The sequence below is a fragment of the Cetorhinus maximus genome, chromosome 5 (genome assembly GCF_964194155.1).
Source record: "Cetorhinus maximus chromosome 5, sCetMax3.hap1.1, whole genome shotgun sequence".
NCBI lineage: Eukaryota > Metazoa > Chordata > Chondrichthyes > Lamniformes > Cetorhinidae > Cetorhinus > Cetorhinus maximus.
This window is the reverse complement of record NC_135883.1, coordinates 89,852,840-89,880,599: the sequence shown is the minus strand read 5'-3', so window position 1 is coordinate 89,880,599 and position 27,760 is coordinate 89,852,840. Positions and strand designations below refer to the sequence as shown.

The following is a 27,760-nucleotide window of genomic DNA, read 5'->3' as shown; positions in this document are numbered from 1 at the left end:
TGGAGAAAGTGTACTCACTGAGCCAATGGGGAAAGGGAAAGGGTTAGGGTGGGATGAAATCATTGTTGAGGAAACGAGGTTTACAGGCATATTTGTAATTTCTTTGAACGTTTTTAAAGCATGTGTAATATGATAAACATGATAAATGTTATTACCTAGTGCTATCCATTTGACATTCAGCAAGGTGTTAATTGGCTCAGGGCATCTTCCCCGCATCTGAAGAAGAATTCCTGCCTTGGAGAGCTGCCAGTCAATCGGATGGCTGTTAGTTCAGTAGCCTCAGCAGTGCCAGATTTGAGCGGTGGGCACTGCTGGGACTACAGGCAATCCCTGAACAAGAGGAGCAAATGGAGGCTGGAATGAAGGTAAGTTTGGGATATCGATGGGGCCAAGCTGGCAGCCCCCAGTGAAGGGGTGAGAGTGTTGGGGGGCTGGTTTAAGAGGCCAGAGGATGAGGGATAAGGTGGGTATGAGCTAGGGTGGTGCCTCCAGTGGGCATGGGACTCTCAAAGGTGGCATACCACCCTTGCCCAACACCAGCCTTTGCAGTTAAAGTAAGGCTGCTGGGCTACCCACTTGGCATGGGCCTTCCCCTGCTGTGGGTGAAATAGTGGCAGGGGTTGAATGAGACACTTAAGTGGTCACTAATTGTCTCAATAGGTGCAAGGGCAGGCAGGCTGCATGATGCCTCCACTGCCCCCCTAAAATGGGAGACAGGTTGGGGGTGGGCAGATAGGCAATGGGCAGGCCATAGACTGCATTTCGTGAGCCCGCCCACCTTTAAACCCATTGGCGGGGGACTGTAAAATACCACCCTAGGACTAGGAGCTAGTTCTCTCTAGTTATGGAGTCAGGCAAATAACTGCAGTGTCCAGCAGAACAAGCAATTTCATTACCCCAGGTGCTCTTTGTGTAATGAGCATTCATAATCCATTCTGCTGTATGCTGATTTTTCTGAGACCCCTAGAATTGTTATTGGTTTATGTATTTTTCTCTCATTCAGTGGAATATTTAAATATCACTTATCTTCAAGAGATGATTTCCCGAGCCCTTGCAGCTGTAGGAGAGCCTCATTCACTGGCCAGAAAATCAAGAAATAATTACTAAGCTACTGACAATGTTCTATCCATTAGTACTAATGGACAGAAAATTAAGGGGAGCATGCCCATTAAATTTTGATATATGCAGTTATAAGCATGGCTCTTCAATGTGAATTGGAAAATTCAGCCCTTAAGTCTCAGGGTGTGGGCTGTTTCCCCATTTCATTTGGTATTGTTTAATTATACTTTTCATTTGAAAGTATACTGTAAATGTAATCCAGAAATTGCTAATGCTAGATTGGTGAGAGCAAGCACCAGGTAGTTTGCGCTGATGAAGTTGGTCGATAATATTTTGTGGCAGTTCATCTGAAGCATTTGATTTTGTACCTTTTCCAATTTCTTTCCATGGTTTCTCTTTCTCTTGTAAGCATTTTCATTTAGTTTTTAAATTCCTTATCATTTGTGCATTGTTGTTTTTGGGTGACTGTCAATTCAGAGCCTGTCAGGATTCATTGTTTATTGGGTTCTTTTTGAAGCTAAAGTTGAAAATGTTATCTTGAGCTGTTCATATGAGGGCCCGCTAGGCTAGCATTTGTGTAATTCCTGTTGAGGTTGGGTGTCCAGGGTGTCCTATTTCATAACTTTCAGTTTATATGATCATTTGTGTCCATATTTGTGAAGTTTCAGTCTCTGGTGCTCCCAAGTCTTTATTTGAACAGTCTCCCTTTATTTTTCAAACAAGGCTTGTTAATTATATAAATTAAAACTAAATGTCTACAAGTGGGTGGAACCCATCAGATAATGACTTCTGCACATGTGATGAGACACTTATTGACAGTGGTGGTGGGTGTAGAGTTAGGAGCTATACATTTGTAAAGCCTCATAAATCTAAATCTAAAACAAACCTAAAATTGACTAAGAATTGACTTCTGCTCTCTTTCTTCACCAACTGTCTACAATAAATTTAACAAGGCTTGGGAACTTAATACTAAGTCTCAATACTTCCATTTTGTTAAACATTCACTCGCATGTGGTTTACATTGTTAGTGCGCCCTTCCTTTCTGTTCTTGTGTCTATCATAGGGCTGAATTCTCTGGTCGGTGAGCAGACGCGTAAAATGATGCGCGGTGACATCGGGCGGGCGTCCCGACGTCACCGCACTGTCATTTAGATTTTCAGCGCCCACCAAACTGTGAAACCTATTAAGGCCAATTAAAACTTAACCAGCTCAATTAAATGAGCTGCCCGTCCAACCTTATGAGGGGACATGTTTTAAAAGTTTTTTTTCTCCTTTATTTCAATTTACACATGTCAAACTAATCTCCCTGAGGCGCCACCATGCCTCAGGGAGATTTCTGTGCTCTTCTGCGCACATGTGTGAAAGAGCGCAGAAAACGACTCTTAGAATCTCCCCCCCACCCGCACAGGGAACGCACAGTGCTTCTGGGCGGTTAAGGCCCACCCACATACAATGGCGGCACGGCCCCGATCGGGGGCGCCAATCGTGTTTGCGCTCGCCCCCGCCCAACACCCCTGACGGGGCGAAAATTTTTCCCATAGTGTTTTCTGGCTGTTGTAAATTGCTTGGACTATCGGTTGGATTTCACTGTGGAATATCAAGACATTGCTTGTTTCTGAGGCCTCTAGCATAAAACTATGTAACTCAGCATTAATTAGCACTAAATAGCTAGTTTGTTCCAGATACCATTAGAATTTGTGGCGTAGAAGTGGAAATGTCACTCTGTTACTGCAAGGAGTTTTTCTGAGGCTGAGATTAGCATGCCCTGAGGTATTTTAACTTGCATTGTGCCCAACTTGGATGACTTTGACATTGATGTTAGATGCCATAAGTGGAAATGTTTCGATTCCCCAGCAGTGATTATCATATCATGATGAGAACAAAGTTAATTTCATGAAAGATAAATTATTTCGTCTGACAAGGATCATTCACATCTTTTCCAAAAGACAGTCTGTAATTTCTTTTCAGAATCTTTATGTTGGTGTGGTTTTTGGGATTGGGAATTGTTCCGACTCCACATAAACAAAATAGTTCTCATTCTCTTTGATCTTAAAGAATTTGTGATCTTGCCATAAACATCAGGCCACCACTTCTTTTTATCAAACATTCATGTCTGAGGGATTTTTGTTGATTATTTTTTTGCTGGATAATAGTGTTCTTTGCCCACTTAATTTTCAATATCCTATATTCAGCAAATTAGATGCATGAGACTGCATCCTCTACTCTCCTAACTTTTATGGTCCTATTCATTGTTAGCCAACAATGATTAAGTTTCTGCTCACTATGCCTAAATCCAAAATGTCTAAAACAAAAATGGCCCAGCACTCACCCCTGGAGTACGTTGCACCTAACCTTTCTCACATTTACCCTGATCCTTGTATCCTGTTTAACAATGAACTTTATACTCACACAGTTTGAACTCATCTTTTACCATCTCCCTGAATGTTTCTAACAAACCTCATGTGAGACATTTTATCAAAAAAACTTCTGAAAATCCATATACAGTACACGTCTTGTATTCCCTTTATCTATCTAATCAATCGCTATTCCCAAAAAAATTGGCAAAGGTGACTTGGTTTTTGTAAATCCACTCTGTCTCTTCTTCATTAACCTATGCATTTTTAAATGGTCTGACATAATAACATAAATTATAGATTCCAACAGTTCACCCTGATGTTAGATATGCAGGTTTGTGGTTACCCAATTTATCCTTGTTCCCTTCTTGTACAAATGAATAGCCATTCTCTAATCTCATGACTCAATTTTGATATTTAAAGAGGATGGAAAGGTCATGGCTGGAACTTCTCTACTCTTCTCTCCAAGTTCTTTGAAGTGCATAGATGCTTGACATCAAAGTTGAGTTGACTTGAGTTCTGCTATTTTTTTTCCAGAATTAGTTCATTATCTAACAAATATCAAGCTCAGTTAACATGATAGCATGACAATAACTACCATAGAGTAGGGAGACTTGACTAGCCATAAGTGCTAAATATCCTATGCTGCGTGAGGACAAATAGTCATTTTGCATTTGAATGCAATTCCACAATAGGGTACAGACACTGATAGAAAATGATAAACGATAGAGAAAATAGTCATGATCAACAGGAGGCATCTCCAAATTACCTGTATACATTTTCCGCACAGTTCATCCAAAATTGCCCAAACCAGTGCAAAAGATCAAGGAGTTTCAAGGACAAATTACATCCAGCACAAATTGAATTTTTTTGCACTGGTTTAGAAACATCAAGTAGAAGTTGGCTCTACCTATAAAATTGGCCACATCTCTATTTGGAGTTTCTGCTAATTGTGCCTGTTTGTAAGTTTTTGAGGAGGATCCAAAAAAGGTTTCTTTTAGGCTGAAAGACATTAATAGGCACATTTTAAAAGTTTTTGACTTTTTAAAAATTTACTTTGAAACTGACTACTGTCACCAATTTAACTTATAAATGGCTCTGTATAGTTTTTTTATAAGTCACGTCTATTAGTTGAAATCTGGTTGCTATAGATAGGGAACTTGATACCCTGATTAAAAATGCTTGCTTTTGTGATAAACTGATTTTCATCTTTGATAATAAAACTGCACCAAGTTAACATTCTTAAATATATTGTGTATTTTTAAAGCAAGTTTTTTCCTCTCAATTGCATTTTAAAATGGTGTCAAATGGTACTGCTTCACAGCAGATTTTACATTCAGCAATATGCAAATGAGTGAGCAGAAGGCCGTGGGACAAAGGACTTCTCAAAATGAATATAATTTTGGGCATAATTTGTGCCCAGATTGCCAATTGCACCTAAAGTATAAGTTCAGGCCTAGTTCTTTTTGTCAGTAGGGGCAATGGTAGATAATAATGATTGGGTTATAGGGATAATGATCAGTAAGACTACTTCTTTACACATAATACTGTTGCACAAGCCACAGGAACTACTATTACAACAAAAACAACTTGCATTTGTATCGTGATTTTAATATATAACAGTGGCCCATGGTGCTCACTGTGGCCCATAGGAAAAAATGGATAGATAGCTAAAGAAGAATATATTATAGGAGGGATGACCAAAATCTGTTGCATGTAATGTGCTCCAAGACTATGTAGGGAAATGAAAAAAAATTGCATTCTTCAAATGGGACAAAAACTGTGATCTAACCTTTCCAAGAAACAAAACAACGGATCACAAAATTTCAGCACCAGGACATTTTGTCACATAGAAAGGGATCATTTTACAGGTTGACACATTATTCATCAGGTTACATATCATTGCTGACTGAAAAGTCTGGGCCAATAGAAACTTACGCATATAAGAAAAAAACTCCAGAAGGATTTTGATGCAAAATCTGCTTGTGGTCATAAAGTCAGATGGTCACAAACCAGGTTGGTTACATCCACTGGTATTAAAGAATACTTGTGTCAATGAGATGAACTGGCTGTAGAAAATGATATTAGACTCGATGGAAAAACCTTCAAGACACCTCAGCAGGCAATTAGGCAAAGGAAAGGCTAAAGATCTAGTCAACTGACCAGACATGACCAGAAACATCCAGAAGGTTTCACAGTGAAACATTGTGGTCAGTCAAACCAGAATTGACAAACAGAAGAATCAACAATATTGTTGGAGAATATTAGTCTGGAGAAGTGGATTGTAGAAGCCTGTAGTTACCAGAAATGTAGACAGAAAATCTTACTACATCTGAAATGTGTATAATTGTGAGACCTGCCCTTGCACAACAGATAAGACTAAGGCTCAAAAAACTTGCAAATCTTATGATGGAGCAAACTAAATTAAAAGGGCTCCAAGAAGAAAGGACTAGATTCAATTTATCCTAGTGCACTGAAATTATTGAAGGGAGAATATTTTCAGTAGTCAGATGACGAATGAAAATCACATATAGTGTCCTTATTTAAAAAGGAATTAAAATCACATCCTGTAAGTGATAGGCCAGTAATTTTAGTCTCTGTGGCAGGCAAATTAATGAAAACATCATTTGCAATCCTATATATGATCATCTAAAATGTACGACGCTGACCAGAGATAACTAAAAACTTCAGAATGTTAAACCTGATTCAATTTTTGAAGAAGTAACTAAAATGGTGGATCAAGACAATTAAGTATATATAATTTATTCAAATTTCCAAAACAAAACTTTTGTGAAGTGCCCCTTAAAGGATTCTAAAAGAAATTTCAATTGCATCTGTGTGTAACGAAAGAGTGAGTAAGCATATTCTTCTACAGTTTAAAAACAAGGAGGTTGTTTTAGCCCTACTTGCCTGGCAAAACTAGGTGGGTGAGTAGAGAAAAGAAAGGAATTCCTGACTCAGTCTCAACCTTTTATTGGGTTAATATTACAGATTCAGCTGACACTGTTGTTTATCTCCTTCCAGATTTTGTGTCTTTCAGTTTCAATTTAAACATACTCAGAAAGCTTTTCTTAATATCATTGTAACAGATGCATATTACCTGTAGAATATTATGAACCATGACTTTTTCTCATATAGCCTTAATTACATCTTCACAGAAGATGACATCAAACCATACATGAAAGGACATACTGAGGATCGTGAGGATCATGATGAATCTACATCCCCAAGCCATGAGGTGCTTCTGTCCAACTTGGACTCATCCATTACAACAGTAGATGTACCAATATCTGAAATAAATCCATATTCCGATTATACTATTAGTCAACAATCACACTTGGCCAAACAAGAAAAGTTCAAGACACCAAGGGAAGACCTAATTTGGCAGAGCCCTAGAAAAAGTCCCACCAATCTAGACATACAAACAGATTGTGACCAACCTGGATTTTCCCCAGCATCTACAAGGCCAGATATTTCTGAACACGTCCGTTATTTTAAGCACAGTCCGACAGCTGCACTTGACAGTCATGATTCAGGGGTGCCTCACAGTGATGCAGAAACTACACAAGAACCCACAGAGAACAATGACCATATTAAGGGACTATCTGTGTCAAGTGCAGAAATACCCTCCAATTCAAAGGAAAACGACATGTATAATTCTGATGAGAGGTGGAAGAACCTATCTTCAAGAAATTCATCAACATTGCTGTCAGAAATTCTGCAGGGTGCTAAAAAGCCACAAAAAGATGGTGCTGAAAGTGCCATAAAATCAAACATAGCAGCAGTGCAAAATCCAGTAAATGAAAGTATCGTGAACGAATCATCTGACATAGATAGTTTGTTTTCTTCAAGACCTTCAGATTTAAAATCATTTGCAGCCAACACAAAGCTCAACCAATCAAAGGGAAAAGGTCAACAGGGGCACAATATCTTGGACCAAAGTTCTGAGCCAGATAGACCTCTAAGTTTAATGAACAACACATCTAGCCAAATCAAAAAGCCAGGAGAATATAACAATGACATACCAAATCTTACATTAGGAAGAGGAGAGAATGAGCATTCAAAAAGAAAAGGCATTTTAAAGCGCAGTCCAAGTACTAGCTCCACTGAGTCAGAAAACCTATCCAAATGGACCCTAATTTGGTCCACAGAAGACATAGGAGCAGTGCCACCACAAGCTGAGGATTCCGATGGCAACACAATGTTGGAGACGGGTGGCAAACAAGTGAGGTTCTCTGCTACAATGAAAAACAAGCCTCCGGCAAATATAGTTGAAAGGCAGAAAGCTGACGAAGCATTGAACATGGATACAAAAAAAGCCATGTCACAGCAAGAAGACAGTAGTGCCAGCAAATTCTTCTCATTGTCTTCAGCTCTAGCTCAAAGATATGAAAATGAACCAGAGGTAGATCAGTTTTTGACTGACAAAAGAACAACTGAACAGGACCATTTCCCATCACTGAATTGGGGAGAGAACTCAGAGGCGCCACAGAGAAACTCCCACGGTATGCTTTAATTTGGTTGTCTAAAGGCATTTAACTTATTTCTGATGAAACATGAAAGTCCCTTTTCTTGTTTATCTTGGCAGTTGCTATTTTGTTTCCACTTTTAAAACTGAATAGTAGTTTAACACATCTCAAGCCACTACAAGTCAGTTTTCAGAAAACTTGGGAGAGGGGGGGAGAGAGGAGAGAAGGAGATGGATGAGGATAGAGGAAGGGAAGGATAGGGGTGTTGGGTATAAGAGAGAGAGGACAGAAAAGGGTGGAAGTGGATGAGAGGTGAAGCGAGGAGATGGTGGAAGATGGGAAAGAGAGAGGGAGGTGGGTGAGAGGGGAATACGGGCAGAGAACAGAAGGAGTGGCAGGGAGAGAGCAAATATATTTTGCCAGCAACCTTAAGAACTGCCAGAGTTCTGATTGAAAATACTTGGGGGCAGAGAGCTGCCATTGAACAAACACAGAAAAAATAGAGGCAGAGAGCAGTATGGTGGGGTGAGGACTGCCGATATTCAATCAGCAGAGGAGCATTGTTGTTTCTGACTTCAGTATTCCGCCATGGTGATAGATAGTTGCAGCAAGTGGGCTGGAAAGGGTATTCATGATCGTGCAGTGTGAGTGGCAGGGACTGACTTTGAAGTGGACCAGCGGTGTAGAAACAGAACGGCAAAGGGGATAATGAGAAAGTAGCAGATGTGGTGTAGGGCTGGCGGTGGTTCCAGTATTATGAGAGGCCTGGTAAACACACACAATAATTTGGGAGCGGGATGACCAAGGCCTCATTAATCTAGAGCTGGCATGCATGAAGCAGTATACCCAGGGCAGCCTGCACCTCTAGGCTTCTGTTATATTGGAGTGTCTTGGTTGGCATCTGGGCCCACAGGTAGGTAGGCAGGGGAGCCCATTCTTGGGGGAGTGGGGGCGTCCAACCAAGCACCACAGCAGTAGCAGCAGCCCAAGTTATTTTTATGAAGCCTAGAGAACTCCTGTTATTCCTGACCTCACAGAATAGCTGTGGACTTATCTTTATGCTGCTTTTCAACTGGAAGGCAGGCTGTTACCAGGCAGAGTTTCTGCTGTCCACACTTCATCTATTTGAATCCTAGAATGCAAAGCAGTTCCTTTCACATTGTAGATCCTCAATCTAAAATATCTACATTGATGTTTACTTGCTCCTGTGGCTGCTTATTCTGAGAACCCATGCAAATGGTGATGGCCACAGTGACAGCAGAAACCTGATGGTAAGTTCTATCCCATGACTTTCACATTGGTATCACTCCATTTCCACTGGGCAGGAGGCCTCAAAATCTCCCTCCTTTCAGTGGGGCAGTATCTCAATAACTTTTCCTCTAACTGAATGATGGGCCTATTTGAAGTTATTTTGAGATTCAGTGACTGACTGTACTAAAAGTAAGTGAAAATATTGGAATTCCATTGAAACAATTAGCTGCTAATAGATAATTTGAAGGTTTATCTGGGTGATTTGTTTCCAGTTGTATCTTAAACTATGTTGTTAGAATTGTTTCAATATGAACTTACATAATGTAATGTGAATAACTATGTTTTTAAAGCTAAGATACATTAAGCTTGTGAAGACTGCTGTGGAATTTTCAAAAATCTGTGCAATTATTGAAAAGTAATATAGCCATTGTTTGGATATCTAAAAGGCCCACTCTAAAATAGAACTGGAATGATTATTTCTGTCCTTTGGAATCAGCTTCCAATGGATCTGATTCATGCTCTAAACCTAACCTGGGGAGTTTTTGATGATGCTTTGATTCTTACCCGAAATTTTTTTTAAATGAAACTTTTTTTGTGTAGAAGTAGGTTGTAGATGCTTTTATAGAGAGTACCTGTTTACTTCTGAAGTGTTCTCCTAAAGTTCTTTGCAACCTTTGCTGCCACTTTGAATTTCTGTCAGGACATTGACATCGAGAACTCGAACCTGCCAGAAAGGGAGGAGCTTTCACCTTGTGGCTCGTAGCAATCAGGCATGTGTTCAGTTATTTGAACAGTTGGTGCTACCCAAAGGTCAGCCAAAGCTCAAATCATTAGATGTGGTATAAAACTTTATAGCCCTTAGCCATTGGTCAAGTGAAAACTGTCAAACTTAAGCTGTAGTTTGTATACAGCAAACAGACCAGTTCAAATGAGATTTTACCAGCCAAATGTTGAGGTGAAGTACGACTTCACAAGAATCAAATGACTGAATCCTTGAAACATTCCTGCTTGTTTTACAAAGTACAACACTAGCTGTACAGAACCATATTTTCTCAAGTTGAAGTTCATAAGCTTTTCACTTCTCCCATTCATTTTCCCAACTCTTCGTGTAAAATATGTAGAATCTACATTTTTCCATGATTTTCTAAGTGTGACAAACCAGCCATGGTGCTGAGTGCTTCAAAGGTAGTGTTTAAAAACAGTACAGCCTGTTAGTTTCATAGGGGGGCAATCCTGGCAGTCTTGTGCGCACTGTAGAGCTCAACCACTGAGGTTTTTGTTGTCCATGAGTGGGATGGGCAAGTTCAGGCCTTCTGCAGTGTGCAGGTATATCTGTTGTACCTCAGTAGAAATGACCTGGGAAATTCCTCCAGTGGCTACCCAGGCAGTGTGATAGGTTCCCTCTCCCCTGGAGGAACTATCTGGATATACAAGCAGTCCTCTTACAAAGCAGGTCGTCTCTACCCTTCACACACTTATCGGCCTCCTCATCTTCAAGAGTCCTGACCCTGACCCACTTTGGATCTGAAGAAGATTCATATTAGGCTTGAAATGTTAACTCTGTTTCTTGCTCCACAGATGCTGCCAGACCTGCTGAGATTTTCTAGCATTTTCGGTTTTTATTTCAGATTTCCAGCATCCGCGTTTTTTTGCTTTCGTACCAAGTTGGACCCCATCTGGTCCCATTTCCATTGTGATTGAGCAGGTCCTGGTGAGACCAGGCCTTCCTATCCCTATTTCACGTTGGGTCCCAACTAAGGGTCAAGGTGGTCACAACTTAGGAAGTTCTCCCTCTCCTTCCTGAGGGCAATGGCCTTAATGGGCAGGCAGGAACTCTACCTCCACAAAACTACCCTGGAAACTCAGTTTAAGGTGTCTTATCTGGATTGAGCTTGCGAGCAGTCTGATGGACCCCGCCACACTTGCAGTGGGAGTCCACCAGAGCAGTCAAATTGAATTCAGGCCTACTATCCTGAAAGTTCCTTCCTTTAGTGGCACTGTAATTTGATAAAGTAACATTTACATTTTAAAAGAACACCCATGGTATTGGGAGGGTTTAGTGATAACTCATGTCCTCATTAAAAAACATACAACTCTTATGGTTGGAAGTATTTGGTGTCTTATACTGAAATTCATAACAAAGTATTGATAGTAAATGCTCTTTAAGAGACTGTTTCTTTAACTTGAGGAAAATTTATTTATGTGAATAAGGAAGCACCGGTTAAATTTATATGAAAGGCCTGTCATAGGGAGTATTTTTTTTTCTGGTCTCAATATATTCCTGAACCACTTTTAAACTACATAATATGGTTCAGATTACAAAAATTATTTTTTCACCCAAAGCTTAATATTGAACTATGATAAAACAGTTCATATTTCTATCATTTTAAAGTAGATAGTCAAATTAGAGATTAAAGGTGAAATATGACTTCCTGCTTGATTTGGGAGTGCTGAAGGTTTTCAGGAATTCTAAATCATCTGGAAAATGAGGCTCTAGGGGAGCTACCTCAGGCATAGCATGTTATCAGTAGATCAGATTTGTTGCTTAAAAATACACCTGTAGACCAATTAAATCATGATTGTTTCTGGATCTTAATATTATCAAAGAAAAGCCAAGATTTTTAGTTTCAACCAAGAGTGTTTTGTTTACAGCACACTGTTGCCTCATTGGGCAGGATCTTCTGTTCGGCGTGCGGAGGCGAGCACCTCACACTGACGCGTAAAATGATGCGCGGTGACGTTGGGCGTGTGTTCTGACGTCACCACGCGTCATTCCGACCTTTAGTTCGGTGGGCATGCACTGGAGTCGGCTGCATGCCCGCCGAACTGTCAAAGGCCTTTTAAGGCCATTAATAAACTAATCAAAGTACTCAATTAAATGAGCTGCCCGTCCAACCTTAAGGTTGGCGGGCAGATGAAGAGCCCAGGCAGCCTTCACATTTTTCATGAAACTTCATCCACGGGCGGGATGAGGTTTCATGAAGGATTTATTAATGAAATAAAAAGTTCTTTCAAAATTAATAAACATGTCCCAGCTCATGTGACACTGTCACATGAGGGGACATGTCTGAATAATTTTATTTTTTCTTTTGTTCAATATTCCATAATAATATTAATCTCCCTGAGGCAGCTCTGTACCTCAGGGAGGTTTCTGCGCTTTTTCACATGCATGTGCGAAAGAGCGCAGGCCCCAACTCTCCCTCCACCACCCCCTCCATCCACACAGGGAGCGCACGGCACTTCCAGGTGCGTGTCATGCTGGGTGGGCCTTAATTGGTTCGCCTACGTAAAATGGCAGCGTGCAGCCGATTGCGGGTGGCGATCGGCCCCACGCCTGCCTGCGCCCGCTCCCAACCGGCCTGCTCGACAGGGAGAAAATTCTCCCTATTGCTTCCCCCAGAGTCTCTCAATTATTGACGTAATATACATAATCGGGGTCAGGAAATTGTTGAACCTATCCACTACACAATGCAGTTGTAGAAACCCATAGACTGGATTATGCAGCCAGCAATGAAGTAATGGCATTCAGCACTGACCTTGAAGGAAGCTGTCCACAAAGATTTAGCAATCTCTCGGGCATTGATTTTTCCTATCGCAATGGCAGTTTGAATCTGCTGCCCAATCAAGGGATTTTCAAGCGTGCAGCAACAGTGATGTCATTAAGTAGGGAAGCATAAGCCGGTCACATTGAAGTATTCCCAACAGGTTTCTACAAACCTGAAAATTAAAACCATTATGTCCATTCACTTTTAGTTTAAATTTTACCAAGAATGAAATCCATGATTATGATGGGATTAAGATGGAAGCTAAAATAATTCTAAGCAAACTTTTCAAATTATTTTCAAACTATATGGATTTTTTTTTATTGTATTGGAGAAATTTGACATTCCACAAATGTAAGATTACCTTTTCTGGGCTAGTGAGAGTAATTATGAAGTTAATACACCATTTAAAAACTGGTTACGACAACAAGTGTAATTCAACAAGTGTAATTTTTTAAAGGGTTCATCCAGCAAAACTAACAGCGTAAAAATGGAAGTTTGAAGTTTTCGTCAATTCACTGATTGTTCAGGGATTTCTCTCTGGGGGCTTCTCAACTGCACACCCTCTGGAGGATTGTGAAATTACTGAGAGAAACTTTTGGATCTCTGTGTTATTCTGCACATGTGCAGACTCCGAAGTTGCGGTCAGCTTCAGTGGAGTAATGATGACCAGCAAAGACAATTTAGTTGTCATTACAACTGCACATTCCGGGCCTATATCTAATATAGCAACCCGCCTTGTTACAAAACTTGAAGAATTTAGCTGGATAGGGTGAAGGTTCAGCTGATAACTCCAAGCAGGCATGAAGTCACGCCCTACAGGTGATCAGATTGAGAATCACGGTGCTCAGTTGTGGCACTCCGAAATTTTATTTTGGAAGTTTTGGGGCATATACTGCTCCTCCTTTCTATTGGCTAATTTCTTTTTTTGATTGTCGCTGAAGCATATGTTGGGCGGAATTTTCCCAAAATTAAACTAAGTGCGGTAGCGGGCGGGTGGAGTCCTGCATGCCGATGAAAATGGCGGGTTTTCATGCTGTATCTTCCCCAGCTCGCCTCATTATATATATTCACTCCCGTGAAACATGCTGTTTCCATGGCGGGCGGGCTCTCATTTGCTCGCTCGCCATCACCCTGCTGTTGCATCATGCTGGCCGCCATCTTTAAAAGGCAGCCGCCAGAAAAGCGCTCATCGCCACCAGCTCACCACCGCTTCCTGGGAGACATGGCCAGCAAAGGCAAAAAGACTGCAGCCCCCCGCTTCAACGATGGTTCCCTTGAGTGACTCCTGGATGCTGTGGAGGCCCGCCGGGATGTGCCCTACCCCCGCTCTGGCCGCAGGATGGGTAGCAATGTCACCAACCTGGCTTGGGAGGTGGTGGCAGCGGTGGTCAGTGCGAATGCCCTACAGAAGAGGACAGCCATCCAGTGCTGCAAAAGGATGAATGATCTCCTTCTGCCAGGGTAAGTCACTCTTTTCATCACTCCCAACTCTCTCACTCACAAACCCATCACACATCCACAGGGCCCTCACTCACTGCCAGTGCAAGGGAGATCACCATTCACTCTTTCACACATACCGTCATTGCCCTCATCCCGTCCATGAGACCATTTACCACCCACGCAGGCCAGGCATACTTATCATTTGGCCCGGCAGGAGTCCTGATACATTCTCCCCATCTCTATCCATGCAGGACAAGCTGGCTACAACAGGAGGGAAAGGTTACAGATAGGTGGGGGGATGCCAGAATTCAAAGTTCTGACAGAATTCGAAAACAGAGCCATCCAGCTGGCCGGCGATGACCAGAACCGGTCCTCTGCTGATGATGAGGTCGGTGCTGCTCACCAAGTGAGGATCCAGCAGTGCAACATCCATCAGACACCCATGCCATGAGTGATGTGTCCTGTCTAACAGGCCACTGCCATGCACTAATTATCTCCCCTTGCTTTCTCAGGCACATCTGCCAAACAGCCGATAGAGTTCATGTGCAGTCATTGGCGACACTGGTTCTCAGTCACCTGCAGGAATGGCAGGCGGCATCTTTCAGAAGGCTTTCGACAAAGTCCCACATAAGAGATTAGTGTGTAAAATTAGAGCGCATGGGATTGGGGGTAGTGTATTGAGGTAGATAGAAAACTGGCTCGCAGGCAGGAAACTAAGAGTAGGAATAAACGGGTCTTTTTCCGAATGGCAGGCAGTGACTAGTGGGGTACCGCAGGGATCGGTGCTGGGACCCCAGCTATTCACAACATATATTAATGATTTAGATGAGGGAACTAAATGTAATATCGCCAAATTTGCAGATGACACAAAGCTGGGTGGGAGGGTGAGCTGTGAGGAGGATGCAGAGATGCTTCAGTGTGATTTGGACAAGCTGAGTGAGTGGGCAAATGCATGGCAGATGCAGTATAATGAGGATAAATGTGAGGTTATCCACTTTGGTAGCAAAAACAGGAAGGTAGATTATTATCTGAGTGGCTATAAATTGAGAGAGGGGAATGTGCAACGCGATCTGGGTATCCTCGTACACCAGCCGCGGAAGGTAAGCATGCTGGTGCAGCAGGCGGTAAAGAAGGCAAATGGTATGTTGTCCTTCATAGTGAGAGGATTCAAGTACAGGAGCAGGGATGCCTTGCTGCAATTACACAGGGCCTTGGTGAGACCACACCTGGAATATTGTGTGAAGTTTTGGTCTCCTTATCTGAGGAAGGATGTACTTGCTATAGAGGGAGTGCAGCGAAGGTTTACCAGGCTGATTCCTGGGTTGGCGAGATTGATAATGAGGAGAGATTGAGTCGGTTAGGATTATATTCGCTGGAGTTCAGAAGAAATCCTAACAGGACTAGAAAGGGTGAATGCAGCAAGATAAAAGCAAAATACTGCAGATGCTGGAAATCTAGAACAAAAACAAAAATACCTGGAAAAACTCAGCAGGTCTGACAGCATCTGCGGAGAGGGATACAGTTGACGTTTCGAGTCCGTATAACCCTTAATCAGAAGTAAGACATATAGAAATGAGATGAAATATAAGCTGGTAGAAGGGGGTGGGACAGGAGAGCTCGATAGGGGGCCAGTGATAGGTGGAGGCCAAGAAGAGACTGCCAAAGATGTCATAGACAAAAGGACAAAGGGGTGTTGACTGTGGTGATATTATCTAAAGGATGTGCAAATGGGGACATTAAGGGAAGCAAGCAGGACAAGCTAGTGGCAGATGGCCCTAGTGGGGGTGGGGTGGGGGTAAGGAATCGAAATGGGCTAAAAGGTGGAGATAAAACAATAGATCGCAATAAATTTAAAAATAGGAGGGAAAAGAAAAAATTATAGTAAAAAATTATGAATTATTGGTAAAAGGGGATCAGAAAGGGGGTGGGGATGGAGGAGAGAGTTCATTATCTAAAATTGTTGAACTCAATATTAAGTCCGGGAAGGCTGTAAAGTACCTAGTCGGAAGATGAGGTGCTGTTCCTCCAGTTTGCGTTGAGCTTCACTGGAACATTGCAGCAGGCCAAGGACGGACATGTGGGCATGAGAGCAGGGTGGTGTGTTGAAATGGCAAGCGACAGGGAGGTCTGGGTCATGCTTGCGGACAGACCAAAGGTGTTCCGCAAAGCGGTTATCCAGTCTGCGTTTGGTCTCCCCAATGTAGAGGAGACCGCATTGGGAGCAGCGAATGCAGTAGACTAAACTGTCCCAACCCCCTTCTACCAGCTTATATTTCATCTCATTTCTATATGTCTTAGTTCTGATGAAGGGTCAACTGTATCCCTCTCCACAGATGCTGTCAGACCTGCAGAGTTTTTCCAGGTATTTTTGTTTTTGTTCTGGATGCAGGAAGGATGTTCTCAATGATGGGGGAGTCCAGAACCAGGAGGTCATGGTCTGAGGATACGGGGCAGACCACTTAGGACTGAGATGAGGAGAAATTTCCTCACCCGGAGAGTAGTGAGCCTGTGGAACTCGTTACCACAGAAAGTAGTTGAGACCAAAACATTGTATGTTTTCAAGAAGGAGTTAGATATAGCTCTTGGGGCGAAAGGGATCAAAGGATATGGGGAGAAAGCGGGATCAGGCTACTGAGTTGGATGATCAGCCATGATCATGATGAATGGCAGAGCAGGCTCGAAGAGCTGTATGGCCTACTCCTGCTCCTATTTTCTATGTTTCTATCTATAGACTCTGGGTGTTGCTAGGCGCCAACTAGCCATGGCTCGCTGTCGCTCATGGGCAGTGTATGTGGGAGCCCCTGTTGCCCCTTCTTCATAAGGTTGCTGCTCCTGCACACTCCTTCATGAGGTTGCTGCGTGCCAGGTGCCTCAGTCACTCTCTCCTCCATCTTCCGTCTTCTACAGTCCCTGTAGGCCATCAGGCATACAGCTAGGTCACCAGGATCCATGATCCTGACGTGGCCCTCCTGTAGCACGAGAGAGAGTGACGTGGTTATCATGGGTGTACTTGGCACCTTTCCTGGCCCTGTGTGACCGCCCCTTAATGCTTCCCGGAGAGTGCTGGTCACCCCTTGGATGGCCACAGATGAGTGCGCTGCATGGCTGCCCTGTCAACCTGTGACATGGTGGACACAGGTTTAAACCAGGATGCTGAGATTGCAAGGGGCTGTGTGTGCCTCCAGCAGTGAGTGCTACATGGCCAGTGTTGGTGAGGAGATGGTACAACGTGTGCAATCCAACTGCTCCATGGTCCAATAAAGTGGTGGCGGACTCGAAGTCTGTGCCGGGGAGGGGTGGGGTGGGGGTAAGGTATGGAGCGCTTGGTGGCCCTTTGGTGCCTCCACGTTGCTTGCATGGGCAGGCAGGCCAGGAGCTTGACCCCAATCATATCACTGTGGCTGTTCCTAATCTGTCTTACTTGCAGTGACATGGTCAGTTTATACAGGTGTCTCTAATGCGTGGCCACTTCCCTCGCTTACCTTGCCTCCCCACCTCAATTGCCTATGCGTGGGATGCAGCGCCAGGGCAGCACTTGACATCCCTCTTCCCCCTTAGCAGTCGCTTCCGGGGCCAGGCATCAGTTGCCTCCACTCCTTGGCGCCCCGAGGCCTGTAAACAACGGGTGAGCTGTGGAGAACGCTGCTGCTCACTCACCTCAGTTCCCTCAAAGTGAAGGCTGCCAAGTGCACGTCGCCTGTGTGCTGTTGTGAAACATGTCAGCGTGCTTTCCCGCCAACGTGGACGAACAATCTGGCGGGGTTCCAAGATCCTGGCAGGATGGCCTTTTAAATATATGCTAATGTATTACAATTAGCTCCCCGCCGACCGTTGGCGGGAAACGCGTCCCGCCGTTGGCAGGCTGAGCGGAAGACTGCGACCTGCCTTCACGCCGTCGTGAAGTGGGTCCTGACTTTTTTCTGTGCATGCCACCTGTCACGCCCGCCAGCGGGCCTGGAAAATTTCGCCCGTTATTTCCAAACTTAAGAAAGCCTATTGCCAGATTTTTATATGACACTTCAATTCACAGCTAATTCCTAGTTAAGTGTATGAAAGAGATTTATTAACTAGTCCTCCCCTCACCCTCAAATAAACATGTATCTCCGCATAAGTGGATTGTCCTTCTTTGGCATCTTTGCTGAAACAGTTTAAGAAGCTGCCTTCAGAATATTAGGTGTAAATTCACATTCCACCAGCCCATAAGCAAAATGTGCTCAAACACTAACATCCATCACCGGGCTTTTCGGTCTACCTGATATTAGGAGAGCGGATCACAAATACCTTTCAAAAAGAGGCTATTTAGAAAAGAAAGACAGACTTGAAAGACATCTCAAAGCGCTTTGTAGTCAATCAAGTGCTTTTGAAGTGCAGTCACTGTTGTAATGTAGGAAACAGTGCAGCCAAAGTACAATAGCAAACTCCAGCAATGTGATTATGACCAGAGAATATGTGTTTTTTTAGATCATGTTGATTGAGGGATAAATAATGGCCAGGGTACACGGGATAACTCCCCTTCCCCTTCAAAATAATATAATGGGATCTTCCACACCCACCTGAGTATGTAAAGGAGGCTTCGTCTCATCAGAAAGGTGGCACTTCTACAATGCAGCTCTCCTTGCATTGGAGTGGCAACCTTGATTTCTGTGCTGAAGCCCTGGTTTGCAAAGGCAAATTTGGATTGCTTTCTTAAATTACTCAGCAGTTCTTGGCAGGTGTATCATCACATATATCAACTTGGCCAACATACTTTTATATATGTCAACTGTTGAATACAAGCTAAGACTTCAGTCTTAACAGAAGTCTCAAGTTAGAAACCCACAAAGATTGTGCTGCCAAAACACAAATAATTCTTGGATTTCTATCTTATACTGAGGTTTGCAGTTATTTTTGCTCTGATATCAAAATGATTAAAGTAGAATTTAATTATAGTCAGAAAATTTGATGGGCTGGAATGAAAGATGCATTGATTTTGTGTGTTATGTGAGAAGAGATAGTGAAATTATCTCTGCTTCTGACAGGCATATCAGACAGTATGCAAAAAATAATGAGTAATTAAATTTAATTAATGCATGAGCAGTGAGAGAAACACAACCTGGGGATAGGCAAGGTTGTATTTTTTTGAAAGGTTAGAAATTATTGACAACTTTGAATATGGCAAATGCAATTGACAGTTGATTAAAACGTAAAGGGCATGGATAATTTATCGAATACAATATTTGCATAAATAAATAAAACCATAGTGCAATAAACCAAAGCTAGCTAACTCTTAGACAGTAAAATTAGGTAATGAAAAGATGTACTTTGCCACATAGCCCCATTTAAATGGAGTATTATTGCCTGCGTTTAAGCAGTTAATGACCAAGGTCACACAATGCACTTTTAGGCCATTACTTTCCCATTCACACCGCATAGTGACATTTAAAAGTTAATACATTGAATTTTTTTGCCATAGTTTTATCCACTTGCAAATGCAACACTTTGGCTATTTCATCAGATTCTATTCCCTCTCCCCTCCATTTTGAAGCATTGAGGGAACAGTAGCCTAATGGTTATCCTGCTGGATTGGTAACCCAGAGATTGTGGCCCGGATAGTCATGACTCCATCAGTGTCAGAAGCGGGGGCAGATTTAAAAAGAGTGGGTGGGACCAAATTATGGGATTCCCGCCCCCATTTACATCTTGTGGGATTTTTTATGGTTCCGGTATAATGGTGTGGATAGCGAGCCCGCACTCAGCAATCCTGCCTTTGCCTAATCCATTGTGGGAGTGAGCATTTCAGACTGCAATTTTGATGGTTTTGGGCTGGCTCTTGCAGGGGACATGGTTCAATAATTTTAAAAGGTGTTGCCAACCTCATATGTCATATTTAGTCGATATATAATGCAGTGATTGATAACAGGGCTTTGTTCTTAAAATTTAAGTGACCTCTAAATTGACCAACATTGTGTAAGTGTTCACATGTATTACAGTACTTTATCTAGCATATAAAGGGTTCTTTTGCATTCAACACAATTGAGAAACTGACTTTAATGTGTCATTTGGACACTGCTTTCATCTTCAGATTGAGCTAAAGTCCAGAGATCAGTTCAGCCTTTGAAACACACTTCCAGTATTCGCCTTGGGTAGAACTCATGAGCCTTATAATAACAATGGAAAGGATTTAAATGCTCATAAAACTATCAAGATAAACCAATATCCATTCATAAATGACTTCAAAGAAACAAAGGCCAGGATTTTTAGGATGGTGGGGTTTCTATTCCTGCCATCCAAAGAGTTGGCATCACCCGCATCCCCACTGATACGGGCTGTCCCACAGCCATTTAATGCTCCAACGAGTGTTAATTGACTGGAGATGGGACTTCCGCCTTTCACCTCTGGAGGAAGTCCTACCTCAGAGACAAGCTGTTCAATCTGATTGGCCAACAGCTCTCTCATCCCAGTAGTGGCAGATGCTGCAGTGGTCAGGAACTAGGACTGCAAGCAGTGCCCAGAGTGTAAGTCCTGTGAGTCCAGTGCTAGGTAAGCGTGGAGGTCACAGGGCGGAGTGGGGAAGTGGGACCCGAGGGGTTGGGCAGAGGGAGGGTGAGAGGTTTGGTGGAGACGATGGGTGGGAGCACCCGCAGGGCCAGACCTTGCCCCCACCACCCCCCCTCCATTCTTGGCTAAAGCCTGAGAAGAGTCACTTTCTGGGCTTCCTACCTGCCTCTGAACCTCTCCCACCAACCTGAAAATTGAGGCTGTGTGGAAAATGGCCTTTAAGTGGTCATTAATTGGCTACTTAAAGGCCTCAATTGTGGAGAGGTTGGGTGAGCAGGAGCCTGGTGGGAAGGTCATCCAAGGAATTTGACCACAACTCCCAACCTGCAAACCCACTAGTAGGGGAATGTAAAATTCTGCCTATAATTCTCTCAGCAGCTGACAAAACTGTCAGTCAAACACAATAATTGAAACCCCCATTTAAAAAAAAGTTTTAATCCCCATAACACCTCTTAATTATGTCCAAATAAACATAAAAGGCATGGAGAAACAACTTCGAAGAAATATAAAGTCATTATAAGCTCATAAAACTGTCAATAAAACAAAGCTGGTTAGTCAGATGTTTAGCCTGCTTCAAAGGTTTCAATGTATTCAATTATTCAGAGCCTTTGTGTCACAGCTGTGCAATGGAATTATGTTTCTTTCAAAGTGGATTTAGAATGGATGTTTGGTCACTTCGATAGTTTTATGAACATTACAAAGCCTTCCAGTGTCATTATTATAGGGCTCCTATAATGTATGGCCTCTATGTAGTGGATACTGGAATAGTGGGAATGGAGGATGCATGGTGTCTTAGAAGGGACATCGGTGGTATGGAAGGTGCATGGGGTGTGTGGAGGGGGCATGAGCTATATGGAGGGTCAAGGGTGTATGGAGGATGCGTGGAGATGTATGGAGAGGGCATGTGAGTTATGGATGGGGCATTTAATGTAAGGATGATGCATGGCATGTGGGTGGGGATTGAGGGGTGAGGGTGTTGAGCGGTGAGGGCTAGGGAGCCTAACAACCATGTTGAGAACTGGGCCGATGACCCAGCAGACAAAGGTGGGCCTTCTAACCTACTTGCCTCGGCATTTGCCCATCTCAATCCTGCCTTTGGAGCCAGTGGACCCATCTCCAGTCTGTGCCCATCTTCTCAGTATGAAAGGCAGGTGGACACTGCCAGGATGGAGGCAGGACGGGGGAGCCCGGAAAATTCCCTGTTCAGACCCCTCTTGATTTTGAATTCCTCTATCGAATCTCCTCTCTGCCTTCTTTTTCTCCAGGAAAACAGTCCCAACTTCTACAATCTGTCTTCATGGCTGAAATTCCTCATCCTTGGAACCACTCTTGTGAATCTTTTCTGCACCCTCTCTAATGTCTTCACATCCTTCCTAAAGTTGTGGTTGCATTACTGCAGTTGAGGCTGAGCCAGTGGTTCTGTACAAATTTAACATACCTTCCTTGCTTTTGTACTCTGTGCCCCTATTAATAAAGCTTATGATGTTGTATGCTTTGTTAATCGCACTCTCAGCCTATCCTGCCACCTTCAATGATTTATGCACTTATACATTCAGGTCCTTCTGCTCCTACATCCCTTTTAGAATTGTATCCTCTGTTTTATTTTATTTCTCTGTGTTTTTCCTACCAAAATGAATCGCTTCACACTTCTCTGCATTAAATTTCATTTACCAGTCTGACAACCTGGCTATGTCCTTTTTGGAGTAATGCACTATCCTCTTTACAGTTCACAATACTTCCAAATTTTATATCATCCTCAAATTTTGAAACTGTGGACTGTACACCAAAGTCTAGGTCACTAATATTTATCAGGAACATCAGGAGCCCTAACACCGACCCTTGGGGAAATCCACTTTCCTCCAGTCTGAAAAACATCCATTAACCACTACTAGCTGTTTCCTGTCGCTCAGTCAATTTTGTATCCATGTTGCTGCCATTCCATTTTTTCCCATGAACTTTAACTTTGCTCACAAGTCTGTTGTGCAGCACTTCTATCAAATGCCTTTTGGAAGTCCATGTACCCCACATCAATCCCCAAACCAACAGCAGTACCTCATCAACCCTGTTTGAAGAAAAGGTATATTTTGCAATAACATAAAGCTTCCTGAAAGTCCTTAACTGACCATCTTGAGCAAGACTGTACATCTAGGTCAGAAACAGTAAGGGTCTGCATTAATCCCAAGACAGTATATTCATCATTTCCACTCAGTATCATTCCCCTAACTTCCCTTTCAAACAACTCTTTATTAACCTCTAACTTTTAAACAGCCTTTCATGTGCAACTTTATTGAAATATGCTGCATACATGTACCCTGATAATTTTAAGCTCTACCTCTTTCCCGCTTTCCTCAATCAATTGACTGCTTTTGTACTAGCTCTCTGACATCAAGGGCTGGATTTTCAAGCCCTGCTAGGCTTACAAGCATTAAAGTGGATCTTAAAAATAATGTTGTTGCCTGGCATTCAAGTTCCCTGGCACCATCTTGCCCCCAGGACATTTTCCATAAGGAGTGATGGGGAGCAGAAGGTGGGGGATGGCCAGCAGGGGTAGCCAAATTTCCCTGTTTGTGGCAAAGGCCAACTGGGATTTTCCAGTTGGCTACCAGGTTTCCGCCGGTGGGAGGGTGGGGAGAGCGGAGGGGCAGTGCAGCTGCCTTGATGTTGTCTCCCAGTGACAGACCTGGTGGCCAGGGGTGGGGTGGAGTTGGGGCAGTGCTCCAGACAAGCTTAGAGGCCCTCTACCAGCCTGGGCTTTGCTGCGGCCGAAAGCAGCACTGTGGAGTGGTTCCCTGCTCCCCGGAATGGTGGCCCGGCTGCCTGATCTATTTTTTATTTTACATTTCAAAATGTTGATGATCCCTGTCTCTTGTTTACCTGGCATAGCAGCCTACTGCTGTTTTCAAGCTGGAGGGTCTCCTATTGGCTGTCCAGTTTGCGAGCCTTCTCACCATCCTTAATTGGACGAAGAGCCCACTCTCTGACCACTAATTGGCCAATTGGGGGAAATTCTCAACTGAGTAACTGTTTTCCAAACAGTTGGGCCTTCAGATCCCCATTCGAACCCTACAATGGACTCCTGAAGCCTGCAGGGAAAATCTTGCCCCAAGTTTTAGATGAGTACCAACTTCCACCAACTTAACATTGGAAAGGCTGAAGCTATTGTTTTGGTCCTGTCATCATTTTTGCTGCCTTGTCACTCATTCACTTATAGGTCAGTGTCTCAGGTTAAAGCAGACAGCTTGCAATATGGGGATCTTTTTGGCTCTAAGCTGAACATTAGATCCCATATCCTATCCATTACAAGACAACTTACCTCTGCAACATTGCCTGCTACCTTGTCCCCTGCACTGTCACAGTCCTTATTAAATAACCTGATCATCTCCAGACTCACCTACACTAAATATTCATCCTGCTCGATTCTTATCCTCTTCCCTCCATAAATCCCACCTTCTCCAAAACTGGTTGAAGAAAAAGCATATCTTGCGGTGTATGTAGTTTTACCTACGCCACGATTTAACATTTAGCATAACCTAAACCAATGTTTGATCATTCTGTCTTTGTTTTTGGTCATTTATACTGAGAGTAAAGCAGAGGGTTTATTTTACTATTTTCAGTGAAGATATTCTAGTTTTAAAATGGAGAGAAAAACATGACAAACACTAGGCCATCTTCATTGAAAACGCTGGACAAACAGAAGTAAAACATGACCTTGAAAAGCTATGACTGACTGAGATTGCATCTTCAGGCAGTTTGTCTTGTGTTACTGATATTTGTACAACTGACACGGTTGAACTGGTGGCCAACACAGAACAAAATAGTTTTCCTGTCAAAACCACTAAGGATTTGAGATTTATTTAATAAAAGTTGAATACTCCAGAAAAGGGGTGAGAGGTTTTATTAACATCTTTACTCAGTATAACATTGTGAAATTTCAACATTCCATTTATCTCTTTAGACTTATATATGCTTGCTGTGCCTCCAGGTCAGAAGCACTATACCTGTCAAAATTTCAATATTTAACAAAAACATACAGAAGAGGAAAAAATTGCCCTTCAGAAATTGAGTATGTCTCTGTATGTCAGTCATTACAGTTCTGCTGGCAGCAGACTATTTCTTTCTACCATAAAAACCTGATAGTTTTTAAAGCAACCATTCAGTCATTCAAGATTGTAAGGTTAAGAGGACAGAGCTTGAAGGTCTCGATGCCTTGTGTCAGTGAATTGAAACACAATGAGCAGATATGATGCTAAGGAATTGTTATTTTATTAGTACAGATCATATCGTGCATAAAATCAAACAGCTTTTAAAAGACATTAGTAATTTAATTCATTGTCTTACAAAGAATTCAAATGATAACATGTACTATCTAATCAGCCTGATATTGCTGTCTAGTTTTGACGCACATTATATAAATGTAAACACGTTTCTTACAGTGATGACCCAAACCTTATTCCTTACGAAGAAAATATTGCTTCTATCTCTTCAATAACAGATGTTTAACACATCAAACAGTTTATAAAACATTAGTAGCTACAGGTGGTGTTTCAGAACTTTTCATTTTGTCTCCCTTGTAGCATTTTTGCTGCAATTTTGGATGGGAATTTCCTCAGAGCTGCTCCCACTTCAGCACTATCATTTTATTGGATGTGTGGCAGATCCCTGGTTTCGGCACACAAAAGGAGATTTTTTTTTACATACTTCCAGCATTAGAAACATGCACACGTATTGAGCTAAATTTTCACCAAAGAGGCAGAAAACAGGAGCCGGATTTATTTTGGGGTCAAACCTGTCTGCAGTGGGAAGCTGATTGAAGTTCAGATTTTCGCATGGGGAATCTCTTATTTGTTAAGGAGACGAATTTTTGGTCCACTTAGAACCAGTGAGGGTGAGAACGGAGGTGGGTATGATGAAATGTGGGTCTGAACTAGACACCAAATGGCAGCCATCACTGCGGCTGCTGGTTGTCTTAAGGAAGAAATCTGCAGATTGCGCCAAAACCTTCCACAGCATTAGAAGGAAGCAAAATATCTTTCTTTTTATTCATTCATGGGATGTGGGCATCGTTGACTAGGTCAGAATTTATTGCCAATCCTTAATTGTCCTTGAGAAGGTGGTGATGAGCTGCCTTCTTGAACCGCTGTAGTCCATGTAGACACACCCACCGCGCTGTTAGGGAGGGAGTCCCAGGATTTTAACCCAAGAGAACTGAAGGCCTTGACCAAAGGGCAGGGTTGCCCCTGACTTCATTGATGATGACCTGGATCTAATGTTGGAGGCCATGAGGGAGAGGTGGAGGAGGACAACTTGCCATGCAGTAGGGTACGTCTCTATTCAGGGTCATCTCCCTCCACCTCCTCTTCCTTTCTCACCTCCTGCTCCTGCTCCTCCCTGGTTGAGCCATCTCCTTCCATAGCCTCATTGTCCACATCTCCCTGGAGGGCCATGATGGAGAGCACAGCTGACCACCAAAGTGGCCGAGACCCTTGCAGGAGGGTATTGGAGGGCACCACCTGACTGGTCCCGGTACTGGAATCACATCTTCAGAAGCCAGCTCATTGGTTGTCCTTGTGAGCAGGTGTTATTAGTTATATCAACTCTGTGCCTCTGTCTAAGGCTCTGGTAGAGGGATAAGTAGCCATGTCTTCAAGGATTATCCCTTGTCTCCTGGTATCCGTCCAAGCACTTTGGGGCTAGAGTGAAGACCTAAGACAACCTGGACTGCCACAGGATGAAGGAGTCATGGCAGCTGCCAAGAAAATGAGCACACACGCATAGAGGAAACTCTTGTCATGGTCGCAGATCAGTTGAATGTTGAGGGAGTGGAAGCCATTCCCTGTTGATGGCTCTGATTGGACAGTCACTGGGTGCCTTGATGGGCACATGGGTACAATCAATGTTGCCCTGAACCTGTGGGAATCCAGTGATGGATTTTGCTGCCAATGTCCTCTGTACTTGTGAAGCCACATCTTTTGTGAAATGAATTATGGGCCTGCCATCGTAAAGAGGTTAATGGTGACCTGCGACATGCAGTTGTGTGCAGCCGCTTTGTGAGATGCCACTGAGGTCTGCAGCTAATCCTCGGATGGAGACAGAAGTGGAGAAGTTCAAGGTCACAGTGACTTTGATGGCTACTGACAGGGCATGGCAACACGTGCTCTGAGGTGTGCGGTCTTCTGTGACAAGGGCACAGATGTCTGTGCCCATCTAATTGGAGAGTTAGTTTTCCTGTTGCACTGGCTTTCATCATCTGCAAGTAGTTCCATCTTTGGCAGTCGATCCTGTGTTGAAGGTATGGCCGTTTTTTGCTCTCTTGCCTTTCTGTCCTCTCCCCTGATCTCCTGCTCCATCTTTCCTGTGAAGGAAGTTTCCCCTCGTCACCACTGAGCTGAAGATCTGAACGTGGTGCCACCATTGCCTGCTGCTGCTGCCTTTTTGGACAGGTTGGCCCACCCAATTGTGATTTGCAGCCTTTCTCCCTGCTCTACTGCCCTTGTGATGTCAGAATAGCTAGCTAACAGGAAACAGAGGGTAGCCATAAATGGGTCTTTTTCTGGTTGGCGGGACATAATGAGCGGTGTGCCACAGGGATCAGTGCTGGGGCCTCAAGACTTGGATGAAAGGACGAATGGTGTGGTTGCTAAATTTGCTGATGACACAAAGATAGGTAGGGAAGTAAATTGTGAAGAGGACGTAAAGAGGCTACAAAGTGACATTAAGTGAGTGGGCAAAGCTCTGGCACATGGAGTATAATGTTGTCAAGTGTGAAATTGTCTATTTTGGCAGGAAGAACAAAAAAAGAAACTTATTATCTAAATAGTGAGAGATTACAGAACTCTGAGATTCAGAGGGATCTGGGTGTCCTAGTGCATGAATCACAAAAGGCTAGTATGCAGGTACAGCAAGTAATAGGAAAGCTAATAGAATGTTATTGTTTATTGTGAGGGGGATTGAGTACAAAAGTAGGGAGGTTATGCTTCAGTTGTACAGGGCACTGGTGAGAACACATCTGGAGTATTGTGTACAGTATTGGTCTCCTTATTTGGGAAACATGTAAATGCTTTGGAAGTGAAGGTTTAGTAGACTAATATCAGGAATGGGTTCTGAT

At 43.0% G+C, this 27,760-nt stretch overlaps 1 protein-coding gene across 3 annotated transcripts in view; it reads left to right on the top strand.

Annotated features, from left to right (window-relative positions):
- LOC144680794 (synaptotagmin-like protein 2) overlaps window positions 1–27,760 on the top strand; it is a 272,148-nt gene that overhangs the window by 150,363 nt on the left and 94,025 nt on the right. For 2 of the 3 annotated variants that reach the window (XM_078542176.1, XM_078542177.1), the window contains exon 7: window positions 6,572–7,918. The exons of the other annotated variant lie outside the window; for it this stretch is intronic. In XM_078542176.1, coding sequence (XP_078398302.1) covers window positions 6,572–7,918 — 1,347 coding nt within the window. The remainder of the gene's footprint in view (window positions 1–6,571; window positions 7,919–27,760) is intronic. 3 annotated transcript variants of the gene reach the window in all.